Raw genomic sequence first — 19,741 nt, 5'->3', positions numbered from 1 at the left:
CCCTATAAGTAAGTGGTGTTGGCGAATGACCGAAGGGTGACTCTTGACTACCGGTATGTCTGTGAATTGGCGGAGACACTCTAGATCTAGATCTAGATATACATGTATATAACATGCAACTTGATTCATACTATCATATTAACAGTAGATAGATCTACTAGCGCCAAGCTTCTGTGCTTGTGTCAATGGCTTCTTTTCCGGTGCACCATTATTGTGGTCCCGTTTAATGTTTACATGACGGCCATTATTGTCACGTGGAAGTGAATCTAGATCTAGATCTAGATCTAGATATCTCTAGATTCTATCTAGATGTAGATAGCCAAGATGATGTATTTCTAGATCTAGATAGCTAGATCTATCTAGATCTAGATTTAGATCTAGATCTTAATTAGATCAATAATTTTAATTCAATTTAGATCTAAATCTAGATCTATACTTAGATCTAGATCTAGATTCTAAATATCTATAATCTAGGCCTAAATCTAAATAAGAAACACGTGAAAATTACTACAGGGGCACTTTTAGGCCTTGAGTGATTTAGTGCAAACGGGACCGCTATTGTACAGGAGTGCCATTTTTTCCTAGCTTCAGTTCATGATCATTGATTCTGACATTGGGGGAACAGCTCGCTGTGTAGTTAATCTAGATCTAGATCTAGATCTATGTAATCTAGATCTAGATCTAGTCAACAGTTAGGCTGCCGGACTCTAGCAGTGGCCGTATCTATTGTTTTAAATATATCCAATCTATTGTATATTCTGTTAGACAACAGTTCGTTGCAGAGCACCCCTGGCTGTTCTGTCGTTTTTAAACTGTAGGATCTAATCTACTTCTACGTTTCATAAACTACTAGATCTACATCATCATTTTCAACCCTCTACCGCTTTCCGTTCATAAAAACCTTAAATTTCTCAACTCGCTATATTCAAAATGTGAACAAAAAACAGTCAAAATAAATACCAAACTGTTTATATGGAAAAAAAACCAAGGCAAAACTGCCTTTATGAAATTCAAAGTAGGCTAGGCAGCTATTTCAGCGAGTTGAACAGTGTGCTCTTTCTTCCAGTCGTTTGTTTACGCTTTAAACGCGCATCTAGGCTAGCTGGTTACCAAGGGGAGCCAGTTGGAACGAAAATGAGGCTGTTGTCCCGTCTTGTCTTACTGTGTCTTGGCTGATACTACTACGTTCTCTCTGGCTGTCTATACTAGGCCTACCAGTACATTGATGTGTAGTTTAAAGTAAAGTGCGAATAGCAACGGGAGACATACTCCCTCTGTTTCGTTCGGGAAAATCCGTAAAAATGACGTAAACATTCTCGCTGGGGGGAGACAAGAGGCAGCAGAGGCTAGGACTAGGAGGTAGCAAAGAGTCGACATGTACTATCTTTGGAGATTAGGAGGTCAACAATAGATCTTACAGTACAACAGCCTTCTGGTACAGCCTAGAAACCAGTTGTTATTGTATTTTGTCCTTCCGTTTGAAACGGAACGTGATAATATGGCTTCTTCGATTGCCTCAAGAACCAGCAATTCTAGTCTACTGCCTCGACATTTGCTTCTTACTGGAGTTCCAGGTGAAAATCGTACTACTAATCTAGATCTAGATATAGATCTAGATCTAGATCTAGATCTAGATCTAGATCTACTAGATTCTAGATCTCTAGAATCTATCAGGCTGCAGTAACTGCGTTGGGTCGAGTGAAATTTATTTTTGTTTGAAATCGAATTAATTATGTAATGACACCTAGAATCTAGATATCTAGATCTAGATTCTAGATCTAGATCTATATCTAGATCTATAATCTAGATTAGATCTAGAATCTAGATCTAGATCTAGATATATATAGAAATATATAGATCTAGATATCTATATATAGAAATCTAGATTCTAGATCTAGAGCTAGAATCTAGAATCTAGGCCTACTTAACTACTGTCCAAAATGTCCATCGCTGTCCGACGTCTGAAACGTCTCGAGCACTGGCCATCTTGAGTAATTTCGACTGTATCTTGTCATGTGTACGTTCTAATTAGATGTCTAGATCTAGATTAGATATAGAGATCTAGATTAGATCTATCTAGATCTAGATTAGATATAGAGATCTAGATTAGATCTAGATCTAGATCTAGATCTAGATCTAAAATCTAGGTTTAGATTCTAGACTCTACATGATGATACCTCTCATGGGTATTATTTTACACTTATGGACCCATGTCATACTCATTTTCTAAAAGAAGAGGTAGCTGTATGACGGCTAGACTGCTAGGCTAGCTTAATTAAAAGCATGGCTAGACTGGCAGGCTAGCCGTACTATAGATTCTATGTACGGCTAACCTAGCCGTATTTTTAATAGTTAGTTAACCGTGCGTAATAAATGATGGCTAGACTGACAAACAGCAAAAAATAGTCCTACGGAATTGTAAATTATACATTTTTAGTTCGAAGTGGCTAGCCGTACTTAGATCTAGGTTTGGCCCTATCGACTCAAGCCTATTAAGTACACAGGTCTCATTAGATCTAGTCTAGATCTAGTAATTATTCAGGTTCAAATACATGCAAGTCAGTAAGGCACCTTTTGGTTTTGTCTGAAATACAAATACTTTCGGCATTGCAAACTAAAAATTTCATTTACAATTCAGCCATCAATATTAAGTAAGGCTAGCCTGACAGTCTAGCCGTCCTTAAGTACGGCTAGCCTGGCTGTCTACCCGTACTTAAGTATGGCTAGACAAGAAGTCAGTCTAGCCGTACTTATCTTAGGCCCTATTAACATTAGAAAACAGGAGGTTTAAAAAATTAGTTTAAAATACATGCACTGTCATTAAGGCACCTGGTTTCGTCTCAAATACACTTTAGGTACTGCACACTAAAAATGTATTACAATTCAGTAGGCCTATTTTTTGTAAATGGTCAGTCTAGCCATCATATTAAGAATAAGTACGGCTAGACTGCGAGTCTAGCCGTACTTAGTCAGAACTCAACGTTTTATGTACTGTTGTACGTTGTACTGTATTTTAAAGCGCTCAGAGCCTGTGTACTTTAAACGGGGTTGAGCGCTATATATAAATATGTAATTTATTATTATTATTATTGTGCAACCAGGATTGCGCAATATAATTGATTGTGTATGGGCGGCTTAACCCAAGCCCTAACTCTTAAGGGTAGGTGCCAGTTAATGTTTCTAACTTTGTTATTAACACATCCCAGCATCATTCAGAGTGATCATAAAACACCCCAGGAGTTCAAACTGAAAATCCAATAGCAAAATTTATTCTTTCTTTAAGGAATTAAAAAATATTTCATGTTTTGGGGGCACAGAGAAGCAATTTTGACTCAATCCGGCCCACGCTCTCGCTCAATCAGTTTATTGACTAAAGTGCTTACATTTTCACATAAAAGCACACTAACAATAAAATCTGTGATCCTGGGTGGGCTTTTTTATATATTTGAAACCTCTAAAGAGATATTGAGGATAACGTCATAGCTATTGCTTGACTCTATTAATTTTTGCATTTTTGCATCAACTGAAGCACTTGAAACTGCATTTTTCGAAATCGGTGAGAGATATATAAAAAAAGCCCGCCCAAGATCTTCATTTTCACATAGTCAGGCCATATATAAAAAAAATCCTTCTTTTGAGTTTTAAATGAGAGTCCGGGCCGCAACCCATACCCCTTAATTTTTGTCATTTTGAGAAAACTTGAAAAAATGCACTGATTTTGTCATAACTTTCTAAAGGAAACAGATAGGAGCATGAATTGAATTGTATAAAAACAATTAATCATTTGTCAATGTACCCAATTCTTTTATATCTAATTTTAAGGAAAAAGTCCCCCCAAAATACAGTAGGTAGTGATGCAACAGAGAGGTCAATTTAGCGGTAGTATTAACTGAAAAGAAGAAATTAAGGGAAATTTGTCAAAAACATGGAACTCCAAGTTGCCAAAAGAGGAAAACAGAGCCATAAATAGCCGAAGGACTTCTTTATTCCTAATCAGTCCCTCTTCCTGGGCAGTAGAGACGTCTGCCAGTCCAATTTTCCTCCTATAAAAGATGGTTCCTTTTCTGTTTTTCTAAGCCACACCCTCTATGCCAGTCTTTGCCCTCTATATTTGCGTTCCGTCCCTTCTGATGCCACTGTCCATGGTTTGGGCTCAGACCTGCAACTTCAGAAACGGCATAAAGGTCTGGGTGCCAAGGGCCCCCAACTTCCAGTCTGCAGTAATGATAGCAAAAGCTGCTTCTACTCTTGGTTTGGTCACAAAGACCGTCTTAGGGCACTGCTTCAACCAGGTGTGAACATATTGAAACTCCCATTCACACCAGGCACATACTTGATCTCCATTAGCTCATCTTGGATGCACAGGCTTCATAAATGAGGGGGTTTGAAGTGGGCAGAAAGCCTTCCCTTGTGTGATAGTGCTGTGCTTCCTTGGCTGTAATGCCTTTTGTAAAAGTACAGTATAACACAGATAGCTCGAATTAGTTGGAACTGGCCTCGGTAGTTCGAGGCATCCGTAGTTCGAGGGATCTGTAGTTCGAAGGATATTTTTAAAAGATAAAGAAGGAAAAAAACAACCCGGGACCGCAGGCACAGTTCTACGGATGCGTGATTTTTAGTCTTCTGTGTTTGACCTGTCTGTGTTATAATGTAAAAGCACCAGTTGTTTTCACCAGTAAGTGGGCATCTGTCAGGATGTGGGTCTCCATCTGTGCTGGTGCTGTGCAGCAACGTGGCCACCACTGCTTCTCACATTAGCAGTGGAAAGAGTTGAACGACCTCAGAGGTTTTGTGTAATAGGACTGGAGACATCCAATTTTCTTATGGTTGAAAAGAATAGAAGAGAAAAAAAATCTGGAAAAAACCCATAAGAATAAGGAATTAGGTGTTCTTTTTATCCTCTGCAAACAGAAGTTAGTATCCGATTCAATGGCAAAATTGTAATTGCAGACTAAAAAAACATTAAACACTCTAAGCAGCAGGGAGTTATTTATGCAGACCCCAAGCACAAGAATTCAGCTGATAGAGTCCAATTTCATTTACAACAAAAAACAAAAAAGGACAAGAAAGCAGAATATTATACACCCAAACCCTGCAAAACTGCCACCCTGTTTTACTAGCCCAGCTTTCCACCAGGTTTTGCCAAAGCACGAAAAGGAATGCCTTTATAAACATAGGCTACTATTACTATTTGCCCCCTACCTGAAATGAAGCCTACTAATGTTAATTTTCCCCACAACCCCTTCACTGTTGGCCAACAGATATGCCGCGTACACAGTCTACACAGTGCACACTACACACCAACAACTCAACAACTGTGTACGCCTAGCCTAGGGCCTAGTGATAATCCCTTTTCTCCACTGACACACTTGTCTGAGTCTGAGAGTGAGTGAATGCATGAAGTACTACGAGACTACAAGACAATGGGCATTAACCCCTTCATTACACAGGGTCAGTTTGTGCTTCACCAGACAGTTGTTGATTTTGATCACTAGGGACAAAGAAAGAGTAGCGCTAAGATTAGTGGTTGGTTGCATATATATATATCGTCGTCCATCTCACAAAAGGGGGTAAGAGCATTTTTGGCATTTTTCAGGAGAGCGTTTTAAAGTTTTGGACACTTTTTAAGTTCTTGCTGTGGCGTAACCGTTTGCTTTTTCGTTAAAATTTTTGGCAAGATATTAGTACAACCACTGATTTATCATTCCCTATTATAACGGTTATAGATATTGCGTCATCAGTTTTTTAAGAAATGGTCTAAAATAGCTGATACGCCTGTTTGTGAGAACATAATTATGTCCGTAAAGACACAAGATTGACAATACGCCACATCGTTTGGTAATAGAATATAAGAGAAAAGGGATTTTTTTCTTGATTATTGAACAGGTTTATCAACTCAATATAATGCCAAATTGATCAATTTTGGGGAGTGAAAAAAACCAAGAAAAAGAAAATTGAACAGATTTGGGCTCTCCATGATATGAAATGTAAATAACTTAAAGAGTTAAGCTTTCTTACTTGTCTTCAAGTTATTATAAGAATTTGCACATTACAATGAGTATAAAATTACTAGTACTGCTCAGATCCTTTCATTCAGGACTGCGCACCATCCTTAGACAACAACAATATTAGTAGAAAGATAAATTCTGAGCATGTGTAATGAATTTGTGTAATACTTTATAAACGTTTTAGCCCATAATACTTTGTTTATCAATTAAATATTGTGCAAGTGTTTGTTAAGAAAGATAAATGTGGCAGATTTAGATTAGAAGAACATTGTGTGTTCCTCCAGTCTGATGAAAAGTGTACTTGGCTATAGGGAGTTTTTTAGGCTGTTCAATGGAATGTCTTTGACTTGATTTTTCTGGGAGGGCTTAAAGATCACTGTTTGGTACTGTGGGTTTGTACGAAATAAATAGTTATTGAATAGTCTCTGTTGAGCCTGTTCCATAATATCACTTCAGTTTGTGATTATATTGCAGCTGAAAGCATCTTCTTTAAGTTTTCTCACTTTGGCTTTTCCGTGGATGCGATTGTTCAGCCTTTGTTTTGTCTCCTCTTCAGTTCAGGTTTGAGAGCTAGTCCTTTTAACTGGAAATTGACCTACAGCAGTGATGTGAGTCAACAGCGGGGAAGCTCGCAATATGAGCATTAATAGGGGTGGGAAGTTTTTCATCTCTTTCTTTGACAGTTGCTGGGTATCATCATCCTCTTTATTCTACTTCAATAGTTTCAGCTGATATTGTCTTGCGGATGGCGGAATTCCATCGACAGTCAAGTAATATGTATCGGTCTTCTGTCCGTGAGAACAGCTCGTCCCTTTCATAGATTCAGAGCAGTCAATGTGACCAACGACAAATTCATGTTATAGATAATGGTCTTCAAGTCTGTAATATTGCTGGAACATTTCCTCGTGTGTTTCATTCGCAATAGTGTGACAGCTTCGACCATATTTCTTATAGCTTTCAAATTCATACTGCCTGTCTCAAATCCTGTGCACGCCAAAATGTGTTGCCGTTATAGGGCTAAGGAACTCATCTCCAAAATGTCCTTTGTGGTTAGCTTCTTTATACTTATTGGACTGTGGACCTTTCTGAGCAGTCCCTTCTTTGACAGCACCTTCTGTCATGAAATTTTCAGATTGAGAACAATATCCAACGACGACCGAGTTATTCTCTTCTGGCTTTATCCGTTTTCTACTCATGATGCTATGTGGCTTTTTTTAAAGACTACCATGAGCCTGTTTCTTCCACAAAGTGACAGTATGTATAGCACAGGAGCAATACACACCTTCAACAAGCTGCAAATATGTCCTTCTTGCATGGCACAGAAACCAGGTTGGAAAGACGGGTCAGCATCTAAATCGTCAATATAATCAGAACTTTCTGCAATACCACATCTTTGGGGACTCATGGACCTAATTAAAACTTTGACTTGTAGAAAATATTTTAAAAAGTGAATGTTTATAAGCTTACAAATGAGCTAAGATACATCACTTTATGGGTGCATGAACATCAAACGCTGAGAAAGCAAGGATGAAATTTAAAGCACAGGTACCAAAAACAACACTGTCAACTTAAACTAATGGTAAGAAAGCGTATAAAAGTCCCTCAATGATGCAGCGAGAAAGAATCGCAAGACTACTAAACATGAAATGAGATGCATCCCCCTTATTTACAAGTAAGAAATCAAAAGGAAACATCTCATACCATGGCGTATGAGGTCATATGCCCCCGTATATATTCTTACAAAGGGGCGTAAGAAGGTATACGCCTCTATGTGAGATGCAGTTTCCTGCCCGAGAGCTATAGGGCTAAATGTTTTTTGCTCATAACTCCGCCATTTTTAAAGCTACCGATACGCCGTTTTGAGAGAAGATAGATCTCACTACCGGACATACCATGGTGTGATAACTCAAAACCTGTAATTTTGACAATACGCCCTTTTGTGAGATGGGCGACGATATGATTAGACCCAGTTTATAAATTCTACTATCTCTAAAAGGAAAAGATTTCCGAAAATATTATTAAAAAAGTGGATGAATGCGAATCTGCTATTAGTTTTATGAAATACATGTAATGAAGCATTAAGCCAAATGCAAAATATTATGAACGGCGTTCATCATCATGGCCCTCGAGCTTCACAACGCATGACCAGCACCGTATGTCTCAGGAGAACTTGCTTCCTTCTCCATTAAAAAACAAACAAACAACATCCATCATATAGGCCACAAATGAGCTGAGTTTCGCTTGTGGGGTATGGAACAATAATTGTTGATTGATGGAACTTTGAAAATTAGGGGATAGTCAAGCGAAATTTCTTATCCTCAAATACGGTACCTGAGTCAGTGCGCCAAAGCCAAAGGCTTTCTCTCCAAACGTTACACCTCTCTTTTCCTCGATGGCTCCCAGATTTCGCAAAGTACAGAGCTGAGACTGAAATGATATGATATACAAAACATGGTTTCATTTATAGAACCATTCTGTCCTTCTTGGAATAAAGTATTTTTTTCAAGCCAACAAAATCACCAGAGACAGGCTTACAAAGTTCAACAGTAATGAAAACAAAGCTAAACATGCAATTTTCCATCATCAGACTATAATTACATTTTCAATAACGGTACTTTTACGTGTGTAAACTGCTGACAAAAGAATTGAAGCACGGTTGATGAGCGTAAATAGGTTTAAATGGAGGTGAAGGGGGTATTATCTCTCACACTAATACTAGGCCTAATCTGTAATCTGAATGTAATCTTAATCAAATCAGTACATGTGTCTATAAAAGTGCAGTTATTGTTTGCTTTTTACTTCTCTTCACTTAAATTGAATAAGACATTGTTTTCAATGAACTAATCACTCTATCTATATAAATACAGTGGAAACCATATCAGGCCTGGTAATAACAGGGATCCGGTAATAACAGGGATTTTTTAAATCCCCGTATTTTCCAACTCTTTGTTTCTATTAAAAGTTATCGGCAATAACAGGGCCTCATTGGAGCCCAACCGGTTATAGCAGGGACAAAGACTCGTTAACAATGTGAAAAGAGAGAGAGAGAGAGAGAGAGAGAGAGAGAGAGAGAGAGAGAGAGAGAGAGAGAGAGAGAGAGAGAGAGAGAGAGTAACGCAGTGATGGAGCAAGCCCACGCAAGCCATGCCTCTGCAAGCACACGCGGCGTGTAAAGCGAGAGAGGGCTGCGGTGTGCTGCCAATTGTTGTCAATTCAACTTTCCACAAGGGTCGATTCACACCATTATCAAGGATAGATAGAAGATAGTGGCAGCATACTCCAATGGAAAGTTTGCTCTGGATCGAAAGAAGATGAGACTACCCAATGTAGATACTGTGGACCAAGCTCTTCTGATGTGGTTTAAGGAGGCAAGGAGAAAGTTGGTGCCAAAACCCCTGTTCGTGGGTACTTGTGGCAAGGGAAACTACCCATGAATAAGTACAGCTGGATTAGTCCACAAATGCTTACTTTCCTTGCATTTCTGATTTAACAGGGATCGGATATAACAGGACATTTTCTCTACTCCCACCATCCCTGTTATATCAGGTTTCCACTGTATAGCCTAAGTATAAGTGAGGCGTTTTTCTGAGAGAGATATCGAGTATCTGAAATAAATCACTCTGATTTCTCATGACACGTAAGAATCAATTTTGACTTACTGTTTTGCCACAATGGTTGACACACACCACCTCCTTTATGAGTATGGAATCGTAGGGGTTAAGGACCAATACAGTGGGAATGATTTTGAATCTCCATCACCAATGAGTGAGGTGTTCCTCTTTTTGTACTAGAGTGAGCAACCCCATAGGACACCTTCGCTCTCTTTACCTAGAGGGGTCACTGTTATATAATAATTTGAACTTCTGCTTATAATGTTGTGTCACTAAAGTGATTTCTTTTCTTTTCTACAAAGACAATCGCCTCCCCCCGTTGCCCACTTCTTTGGGCTCCTGGCTCTTTCTGCAGCCTTTCTACTGCTACTCCATGGCTTCTTCTTTCCGCTGTCTTTCAGCCACACCCCAGGTCTTATGGTAGGTATGATCTAACACCTAGCCTTCTTGGAAAAGAGTGAAAAATCTCAGAGATCCTCTGTGCAAGTTGCGCACGTTAAAGGTGTTTAGGCGGTCCAAAATCAATAAGAGTAGGCTTTGTCCACCCTTCGGGCAAAATTCAAAATTTCCTACCAACTGAAAATGCTTAATGTGTCCCGAGTGCTCATATATATGATCTTATGCAGTTGCAAGTCGCAAGCGCTGTAAAACTAAAACACTTACCCCCCCCTCCCTCCCCCCCCCCCCAAAAAAAAAAGAAAAAAAAGGACAGTCATGATGATAGTGTTAAAAGTGACTTTGAACTTTGGAGAAGTCATAAGTTAGAGGACCAGAATAAGCGGTGCAGTATAAACGTTTTGTAATTTAATTTTATGATCGTTATTTGCTTTGCAGGAGTGGGCAAAACCACTCTAATGAGCAAGTTGTATGATGTCCTTACCAAGCAAGGGATTCAATGCTCTGGGTTCATCACTGAAGAGGTTCGTTCTGGTGGACGCCGCATTGGTTTTGATGTTGTTACAATGGATGGCCACAAGGGACAGTTGGCAAGAATTTGGTAGTTATAACATAATTTACTGATGTATGTCGACTATAATCTGTTGCAAGATTGTTCACTTTGCCTTTTGTGGTTCTTAAACTTAAAGTTAAGAAGGAAAGACTTTCGCAAGGAGGGACCACTTCAACGAAAACAATAAAGAAGGGACCTACCCTTACCCTTACCCCTACCCCAAACCTTAACCCTTGCCTTAACCCTAAACCTATTCCTTTTTATATTTCAAAGTGGTCGCTTTTGGAAGTTTAAGCAAAAATACTGTTCCCTGGCAGTAGTCAACGGTTTCCTTGGGTGGGAAGAAAAACTAACTTTTTAAAACTAAGACTCATGGTCACCGTTGTCATGTTACATTTGCATGTATGTGTATTGAAAATAAGTAAATTAACAGAAGGAGCAGAGCGACCCTCAGTTTTGCTGATTTTGGGTCAAGCTATGCAAATTAAGATGTTGGCTGATATTTGAAGGTCAACCAGTTCTTTGTCTATAAATAGCAAGAAGACAATTGAGAAAATCTTTGTTCTGATCTTAAATTGTCTTCTTCTTCCTTGTTCTCGATGACAGCAGCTAGACAGTCGTCATTTTTTTGTAACGTACTATTTATATTGCCGTTTCTTTTTTATTTTTCCCTCTTTTTTGTGTTTTAATTTGTTGATGTGTTAATTTTTTTGTTATTGTTCTGATGTGTTGTTTAAATTTTTTTAAAAATGTTCATACAGCGTAATGTAATTTAAAGTGATGTTGTTCTTCTCTTCTTTTTATGTAATGTGTTATGTTAGAGCGTGTCTCCACCAAAACCAAATACTGTCACCTGCTGGCCCCTTGAGTGTGATTCCATAAATTTACTTGTAATATTCTGTACTTTTTCTTGAATTACACACTTTTAGGGTTAAAACGGCCAATCTTCGAATAAGAATTTGTTAATTTTTGTGGTTGTTTATGTGCTGTTCTAATGTAGACTTCATTCTGCTGTGAAACCTTATTATTCACGTTTTTACACTCTGTGTGACTACAAATGATATTCTGGATGTTTAAAACAGAGCTCAAGAAATTCTGGGTGCTTTAGATTAAGTTACCTCTATCAATATATATATATTTTTGGCAATTTTTGGACAAAAAAATGGCAACAAACGCTGATGTTGGATACATGTACTTGTCTGTCGATGAACATTATTCAAAATCAAGGTAAAAGTCTTGATAAGAAAGGTTAAGAAGCTTGACATATAAAGAAACTAATATAAGCAGCCAAATCTTCTAATCCAACAGACATTATAATTCTTTTCATCTATTTTGTCAATTATTCCAAAGATGGATTGATGGATTAAATTTTTTTTGTTATTTTTTACTTTTTTTAGGGGGGGGGGGGGGGTATTGATTTATTTGGTAGAAGAGAAAGGGGATTCCTTGTTCTCTTTTCGATTTTCTTGATATTTATATTTGACATTCGTTTCTTTTCTTCAAATGACAGTGACTCAACTGATGCTCCAGGATCAAGCAAAAGGCACTGTAAAGTTGGCCAGTACTCTGTGAATATACTGTCATTTGAACAAACAGCACTCCCAACACTTCAGCCTCAGGTTTGATTTTGAGATTATGTCCTTTGTTGCTTTACGGAATCTGGCATTCCGAATTGTTTTTCATGGGCATTATGCATTTAATTTAATTGCAGGACTCGGTGCATTGGCCAAATTTTAAAAAACCCCGAACTGCTACATTTGATATTCTGTAAACATGAACTAGTGCGGCAAAATTATACACACTGCTGTAATTCACACAGCTGCAGTACCAAGAGTACACTTTTTTGTGAGGCAAAGCCATAAAGTGCTTCGTGGACGACTGCCCAGTACAGTAGAACATGACTATAGTGGCACCTGCTGCAGCGGGATCATCCCTTCAGCGGGACCTTACTGGAATCCCCTTTTTTTTGTCTTTATGAAAACTCACTTACCTGTGCTCAGGTTTAACGGATCGGACTCAGCTGTGGGTACTGCTGTCCTGTTCACAAAATATACTCTTCAGAAGAGGCTCCATCCGAAATCCTCCATTTCTATCTTCAGAAGCAACTGCCATTGAATACGCTATTCGACTCAATAAAGAATTCCCCCAAAACATCTTTCCTAATCCTGTTTGATTCCCTATCTTGAATCACCTCACTCACAAATTACGCAATCATACACCCAAAAATAGATAAATTGCATCTGACAATACAGTAGAACATGACTATATCGGCTCCCGCTACAGCGGGACCTTACCAGAATTCCCATTTTTTTTTCTATGTAAACTCGATTACCTGTGCTCAGGTTTAGCGGGACAAGGAAAGGCCCCAACTCGGATATTGCGGGAGAGATCGAGCGAGCTCCAGGTGGGAGGAAGGGGGTTGCGGGTGGGGGGCTCTAGGCGGGCTGCAAACAGGCAGTCAGTGGTGCGGCGCTGTGATTGGCCAGTCCAGTGATACAGTGACTCGGTGGGACAGGCGGCAGAGAGATGGTGCGGAGAGATGCGTTACGTGAGCCACTCCAAAAGTGATGTGCCGTAGCTTAGACTCTCAGTACAAGAGCGTATATATATGCCATAGCCCTAGGCCTAGGCTAGGCCTAAAAACAAGAGGAAAGCGTGTAGTGAGTGGTTCCTGATTCATTGAATTGCGATCGTTGATGCTCAGGCATACGCACGCATTCACCTCACCAACTCTACAGTAGGCCTTCCGGTACGATAGACAGCACAGCAACAAGACCGAGGAAAAGATGACTTCCAACAAATACAAAAGGAAATGCTTCTCACTCGAATTGAAAAGAAAGACTAATCTAAAGCACAAATTGTATTGATATATAATAGGGAAGAGAGGTGATCATGTGGATTCTTATAACAATTTTGGTAATTCCCCTTTGCATTCCTATAGCGGGAACTGGCCTACAGCGGGGTTTTTCCTCTGGAACCAAAAGTCCCGCTAAAGTCGTGTTCTACTGTACACACTTTAACTGAAACTGAAAAAGGTATTGTGTTCTCATGGCTGCCTAGTCATGAGGGCATCTGAGGAAATGAGCGGGTGGATCTCCTGGCGAAGGAATCCTTGTCGCTTCAGTTGGGCTCAACGAAGAACACACTCCCACAGTCAAACTTTAAAAATCAAGTTAAAAACTACACCTCCAATCTGTTGGAGGAACCCTCACACTGGAATGAACTACAAAATAACAAACTACACAGTATCATGCCCAAACCGGGCCCATGAAAGCTTTCGGGCCTCTTCAGGAGAGACGAAGTCATTTTTACTCGATTGTGAATCGAACAAACCTCCCTGACACATAAGTACCTCCTGCAGGGATATGAGAAACCGTTCTGTATCAGATGTGACAGATTTCACCATTAGACATAGACTCTATTAACAGTACAGAATGTCTGAATTTTGGAGAGACCCAAAGGAAATACAGTAGTTTCCGCCAAAGATCCCACTGCTTATGATTGATCCCAGTTCGCTGAAGGTTCTGCTGTTTTAAGAAAATTTTTTTTTTTACTACCGGTATACAAAAGTCACCCCTAAGATCCCATTCTGATTCACTCCGAAGGTCTACATTCGGCTAAAATCCCGCATTTCAGGTCATAATTTATAGAATAAAAACCCGGGCGGGCACAGCCGATCAACCAAGTGTGAAAAGTTAAGTTCACTTTACTGACGGTCACGTCACAGATCTGCCTCACACGTGAATGTGATCACATAAGCGTTGTAAAACTTGATGAAATGGTATAATGTTTACCCCAGATGGGATCACACCGAGATGTGAACTGACCGATGCGTTTGTTTTCCCCAAACATCGCACTCGCATTAGAGCTATCCACCTACACTTACATCACTTCGCTCTAGTCGGAATCACATCGAACTGCGAACTCTTCCCCGATCATTGCAGCAGTTATCTCTTCCCTCGAATTTGTGAGACAGACTGAATTTTGACTGGTGTTGTCGCAACGTAATAATGCGTAACCCAATGGCGGGAGAACTTGGTCCGAAATGAAAAGCTTTTAATTTTGGGCAGGTAAATGGGAGGAGCAACTGGATAAGCGTAGATCTTGAGACTTGGGATAGGATAATAAGTGAAAATGGCATGCTTCATGCCACTGTGATAGGTCATCAAGGTTGACCACTCTTTGCTCGAACTCACCCAGGGGTCACGTCAGTTCATTTTAGAGTGAAGAGAGAATATTTTACCGGTTGTGGGCATTAAGATAATAAGATGGGTCACCGTAGATTCTTCCTTTGGTGTGTCAGCTAAGATCCCCTTCGCCTGAGATCCCGCATTTTTTTTGCCCACGTGCACCGGGATTTTGGGCGGAGACTACTGTGTTTAATTAAAATGTTCAAAATTGCAAGATCTATTTTCCGTCATTGATCCCAACAGAATTTTTTAATTTTATGGCCATTATTGGCCTTTATTTAACATAAAGATGTACAGTGAAACGCTATATATATATAGGTGGCGTCGGTGGCCTAGTGGTTAGGCTCTCGGACTCGCTACCGTAAGGTCGTGGGTTCGAATCCCGTCAAGGGCCCGACGTAGTGTCCTTGGGAAAGGCACTTTACACGAATTTTCCTCACTTCACCCAGGTGGGAATGGGTACCCGGCTATAGACAGCGAAAGATCTTGTCAGTTTGTTAGTGTTTGAGCGCTTAATCGGCTGCTTGCACTGTATGCTTCCCGGGAAGCTGAGAATGTTTCGGAGTGTTCTATGGTCTGCTGGAGTAATAATATAGTGTAAAGCGCATAGAGCCTGCTGCTGAGCGGGGATATGCGTTATACAAATGCTATCTATTATTATTATTATTATTATATATGTATTATATATATATGGGGAATTCTCCTAAAAACTTGAACTTGCGCATACCCCTTACTGCAAACACCATAAATATCTTTCTTTATTTCAAATTATTGTTGAGATGAGCTAAGCCGGTAGGGAAAAGGTTGCCGAACCTGGACTAGGCAGAAAATATCCAATGAAATATGCTGAAACAGTGTGGGGTTTTTTTTGGTTAAAAAATCAGCATTTTTTAGGTATGAAAATGTAACATTCACCAGAGACAGTTTTCATCCGAAGATTTCTCTAAGAACTGCCTGCTTATCATTTTCGTAAAAGAACTGCCTGCTTATCATTTTCGTAATTATGTGTAAATACTGATCTTAAGTAGAACTTTCAGGGTAACCGACAAATATATGCTTAATACGGCCCATTTTTTCACACAAAAGACATAAAATTAGGTTTTAAACTCTACTCGTCTCGTCCGAAAAATGATAAAAAATAGTAACCCTATCTTCAGTTCAATCGATCGTTTAAAAAGTGTAATTGTTTATTGTAGAACTAGAAATGCGATCACTTTCGTCATTTCATCAACCAAGAACAAAATTACTACACCGATTACGAAATTTTGGCGGTAACTAGTAGCGTCTTTGAATTTTTTTCACGTTTTAACGATTAAGATCTGCATGTTTACTTCTGCCGGAAGTAGCTCGAAATTTTACTGCGGTGTTTTTATGTCAAGTGCACTGGTTTCCAATCAACTTGGCTTTCATCTATTCCCCGGCAAGACAACGGTGTCTATAGAAAGTGAATATGAATGACTTCGTCACGCAATTTCTAGCGGTTTAACGATTAAGATGTTAGTAATGATGAAGACTTGAATTGCTTTAAAATTTGCTTTCTTTGTTATATGACTGCGAAATGTGTGATTCATTGATGAAATCTTAAAGTCCCTCGAGGAAATGGATTAGTTTGGATCCTGCCAAAACAAGGATTGTTGGTTTTCATAGTGTTTGTTGTATCGAAATGGAAATTGGACAAAGAGCTTGATTTCTTCATTTTAACGATTTAGCCTTGGTCTTTGTGTTATAATCGTTGTAAAATGAGTAGCTTCTTTAAGAGTTTCATTTCAAGGATTTCATGCGTTGATGCCACTTATTTCTAGCTTTGAGGATGGCAGTTGGGGCAATTAAAGGTGACAACTTGTTATCATTGTCTGAAACATTGCAAATACAAGGATAAGGATGCTTGGCTTGGTGTTTCAAATATTTAACATCGAACATCAGTAATTTAACTTTGTAGACAGACTCCGTCGATGGCATGCAAAGTATATTGATATGTCCTATTCTGGGTAATGTCACACTGTAGGCTTGGTGGTGACGAGGCATAAACACAGGGAACAAGGCGAAGAGGGAGACGCAAGTGATGTTACGTTGTATGGGATTTTCCTTGTCAATTTTAGTTTCAGTTGAAAATGAACTGAAAAATGTTGGCGCCGTTTCTCCTGATCAACGTGGTAACTCTAAAGAGAAAAGAAAGAAATAAGTAGGCGAACCCGATTACTTAAATGCATCTTAAGTTTTGGTGAATTTCACCTCTTGAAGCAGATGTGCAGATTCAGTTTGAATGAGTCGTGATTCCTTTTTCTTTCTGCATGAAATGTTAATGGTTAAACTCACCTAACAGACTACTAACTTAAGACATCCCATCTCGACGATTGAGAAAGAAAGAATGAGAGACAGATGGAAAGAGTGTTAAGAAGGGAATGTTATGGAGAACTGATGGATAGGTAGATCTTAGTCTACAAATTAATTGAAAAGAGGTCAATTCTATAATGTCTTGCTTTGAATAAAAGTAAATGCAATGTGTGTTTTGCTTTTATTTTTCATTTTTGTTTTTACAAACAGTTTTCGCTAGCTCTCCTCGTTTTCCTTCTTGTTATAATCACTGAAATTTTGTAGATCTACTAGTGTCAAGCAAGCTGTCAATAATATGTTCGTGTGCACACATGTACATTTCAAGCGATAAAAGCGATTGTACATTGGCCGGAATTTCTCCTGGCATCTCCTCACTTCGGGCCTTTCTTGGTACGGCTGGTAACGTCCGTCTTTCCCTTTGGTTTTATTTTGATTGCCCCGACCGTGCTGCTTCGCTTTGTCCACGGTGTAGTTTTACCCTTAGTTTTCTCCAGAAATTAATATTGGCTTTAACAAGAGGAAAATAAGTTTTTACATTGGTCTTAATGGTTATACAGGACTAAATCATTTTGACGAAAGTCTTGGTAATAAGGGTTGCCCCAATAATATTTAGGGCATAGTAGCTGATTTTATCGTCTTGGACTATGATAAGACTAGCAAAACCACATAAGTAACGAATAACATCGGTTTATATTCACTTTATTCTTATACATTCTAAAACAGAGTTTGTGACTACTTTTTCTGTTGCGAATTATTTTAATCAAATAATACAAAAAGTAATGCAGCATAATCTTATTTTCGACCAAGTATAGCACATTAATCTCTTATAATTCAGTTACAAAACTGATTGGTACAATTTTTCATTCACCCCTCCCGCTCCCACATTCTCTTTCTAACGTTACAGTACAATAGGTGCGTGCTCTGTGCTAGAGACCTCTGAATGCATTGCTTTCAAGTACCGAAATTCCAAAAAAGAAAAACACAAAGTTTATTTCAATAAAGTTTAAGACTGAGCCAACTAAGGAATCCCAGGACCGATTAAAGAAAACAAAGGGTGACATCGATGTGCAATCGTAAAGAGCTGAAGACGTTCGTCTAGGGAAAGAAGGTTGCAAATCACAAGGCAAAGACTGACGAACAAGTCAAGAAATGTAGTAAAAACAAGAAAGAAAACCTCAAATTGCCTACCACTACCACTAGCAAAATCGCAACACGTAAGTTTACTGGGCTAGTGATACTAAAGAAAGAAATAGAAAAGCTACGCAAGAGAGGTAACGACATCTTGGTCAGGGCAGAAGGAAAGGGCAGACAATGCTTAGGCTAGAGAAAGGTTCCATCAAAAAAAAAAGGAAAAGGGTGAAGACACAGAGAAAAAGAAAAAAGAGATTCAAGATATTCGAGGAAGTGTCATACAGACACCCTCATCATGCAAACAAGCTGTCCACAGAGTTATGAAAGTCTTTCCAAAAGTCAAAGCAGCTCGAAAGCAAACGTTGGAAGATGTACGTCAGAAAACTCTTTATCAAAACAGCGGCAAAAAGACATATATTGGAATTCCTCATCCTTGCTTAGTGAAGTTGGACTTTGAAAAGAAGCTAGTAAACATTCCATACACTTGTTTCATGCTCAATGGCAATGTTACGTGTTTTTGAAATCATAAAGAGATGTTACGTTAGGGAAGTAGAGGTCCATACTGTGATGAATTTGCTTCAATCTTCCTGTTCGAGCTACAGACAAGGAACTATTCATCAACAGTGTGCCAAATGGGATGCTACATGACTCACTAAAAATCGTTGCGGTCCCAAATAATCTTCAATACGATCCCCATGCCATGGAAACATTTGTGGGAAGTAAACATCATCATAATGTCACAAGAAATCACAGGAAGATAGAACACTCTTTGCTGCCACGATTAACGATGTATTTTGACAATGTTAGTAGCGATAAAGAAGGAGATGTGAATATCTTTTTTTGATACTCTACTCTGCTGCTGCTGCTGCTGCTGCTGCTGCTGCTGCTGCTGCTGCTGCTGCTGCTGCTGCTCCTGCTACTACTACTGCTGCTGCTACTGCTACTTCTTTCACTATTGGGAAATTTCATGTTTCACTTTGTAACTGCCACACGATTTTTGTCCCGAAAATGCGAAGTCTCAATAATATGCTCAATGAGTCAATAAGTTGATGTCTTTTTCTTCTAAAAATATGACAGATAACATCAAAGAAGTATTATAATACATGTTTTAATTCATGCTCAGTAGGTGTGCATATTACTTTTAAGAAGCAAATCGTTCTTTTTCTGCACACTCCTTTGTTATATTTTGTCCTGTAACGTTTAAGACTACTATATTTAGCTAATGTTGCTTCCGAAAACACTTATAGATTTTGTTCATATTTGCTGAAACTACAGCATTGAATGACCCGTTTTTAGCAATACTCTTTTAAAGTTCTACTTGAATTAGTATTTTTGTAAATAAAGGTAGTTTTCTATTTGAAAAATGATTTTTGCAAGGTAACGTTAAAGACATTATGATTGTTTGATAAGCATTTTCTTCTTTAAGAAATGTTTTGAAATTTTTGTGAACAAACAATGAATTTAAAGAACATAATGCTACCCCTATCAATTTTTCTTTCCCTCTGCTACATTTCATGT

General features: G+C 38.8%; 1 protein-coding gene and 1 long non-coding RNA gene across 5 annotated transcripts in view; one reads left to right on the top strand and one right to left on the bottom strand.

Annotated features, from left to right (window-relative positions):
* The window catches only part of LOC106013461, a 46,388-nt gene that overhangs the window by 23,850 nt on the left and 2,797 nt on the right, over positions 1 to 19,741 (bottom strand). Inside the window, exons 3-4 of one of the 2 annotated variants that reach the window (XR_004859272.1) lie at positions 8,340 to 8,435; positions 4,562 to 4,820 (exon numbers count right to left, since the gene is read on the bottom strand). This is a non-coding gene — a long non-coding RNA (uncharacterized LOC106013461). Of the gene's footprint in view, positions 1 to 4,561; positions 4,821 to 8,339; positions 8,436 to 19,741 lie in introns of those variants that run through there. The other variant, XR_004859271.1, reaches the window with a different exon arrangement.
* The window catches only part of LOC101854536 (cancer-related nucleoside-triphosphatase homolog), a 67,190-nt gene continuing 48,609 nt past the window's right edge, over positions 1,161 to 19,741 (top strand). Inside the window, exons 1-3 of one of the 3 annotated variants that reach the window (XM_005110619.3) lie at positions 1,161 to 1,359; positions 10,454 to 10,616; positions 12,079 to 12,187. In XM_005110619.3, coding sequence (XP_005110676.1) covers positions 10,474 to 10,616; positions 12,079 to 12,187 — 252 coding nt within the window. In that variant the 5' untranslated portion in view covers positions 1,161 to 1,359; positions 10,454 to 10,473. Of the gene's footprint in view, positions 1,575 to 10,453; positions 10,617 to 12,078; positions 12,188 to 19,741 lie in introns of all 3 variants that reach the window. The other 2 variants (XM_035972944.1, XM_005110617.3) reach the window with 2 other exon arrangements.

Source organism: Aplysia californica, unplaced genomic scaffold, assembly GCF_000002075.1.
Source record: "Aplysia californica isolate F4 #8 unplaced genomic scaffold, AplCal3.0 scaffold00918, whole genome shotgun sequence".
NCBI classification, from domain to species: Eukaryota; Metazoa; Mollusca; class Gastropoda; order Aplysiida; family Aplysiidae; genus Aplysia; species Aplysia californica.
Note: the sequence above shows the minus strand (reverse complement) of the source record. Positions and strands in the feature narration are given on the sequence as shown.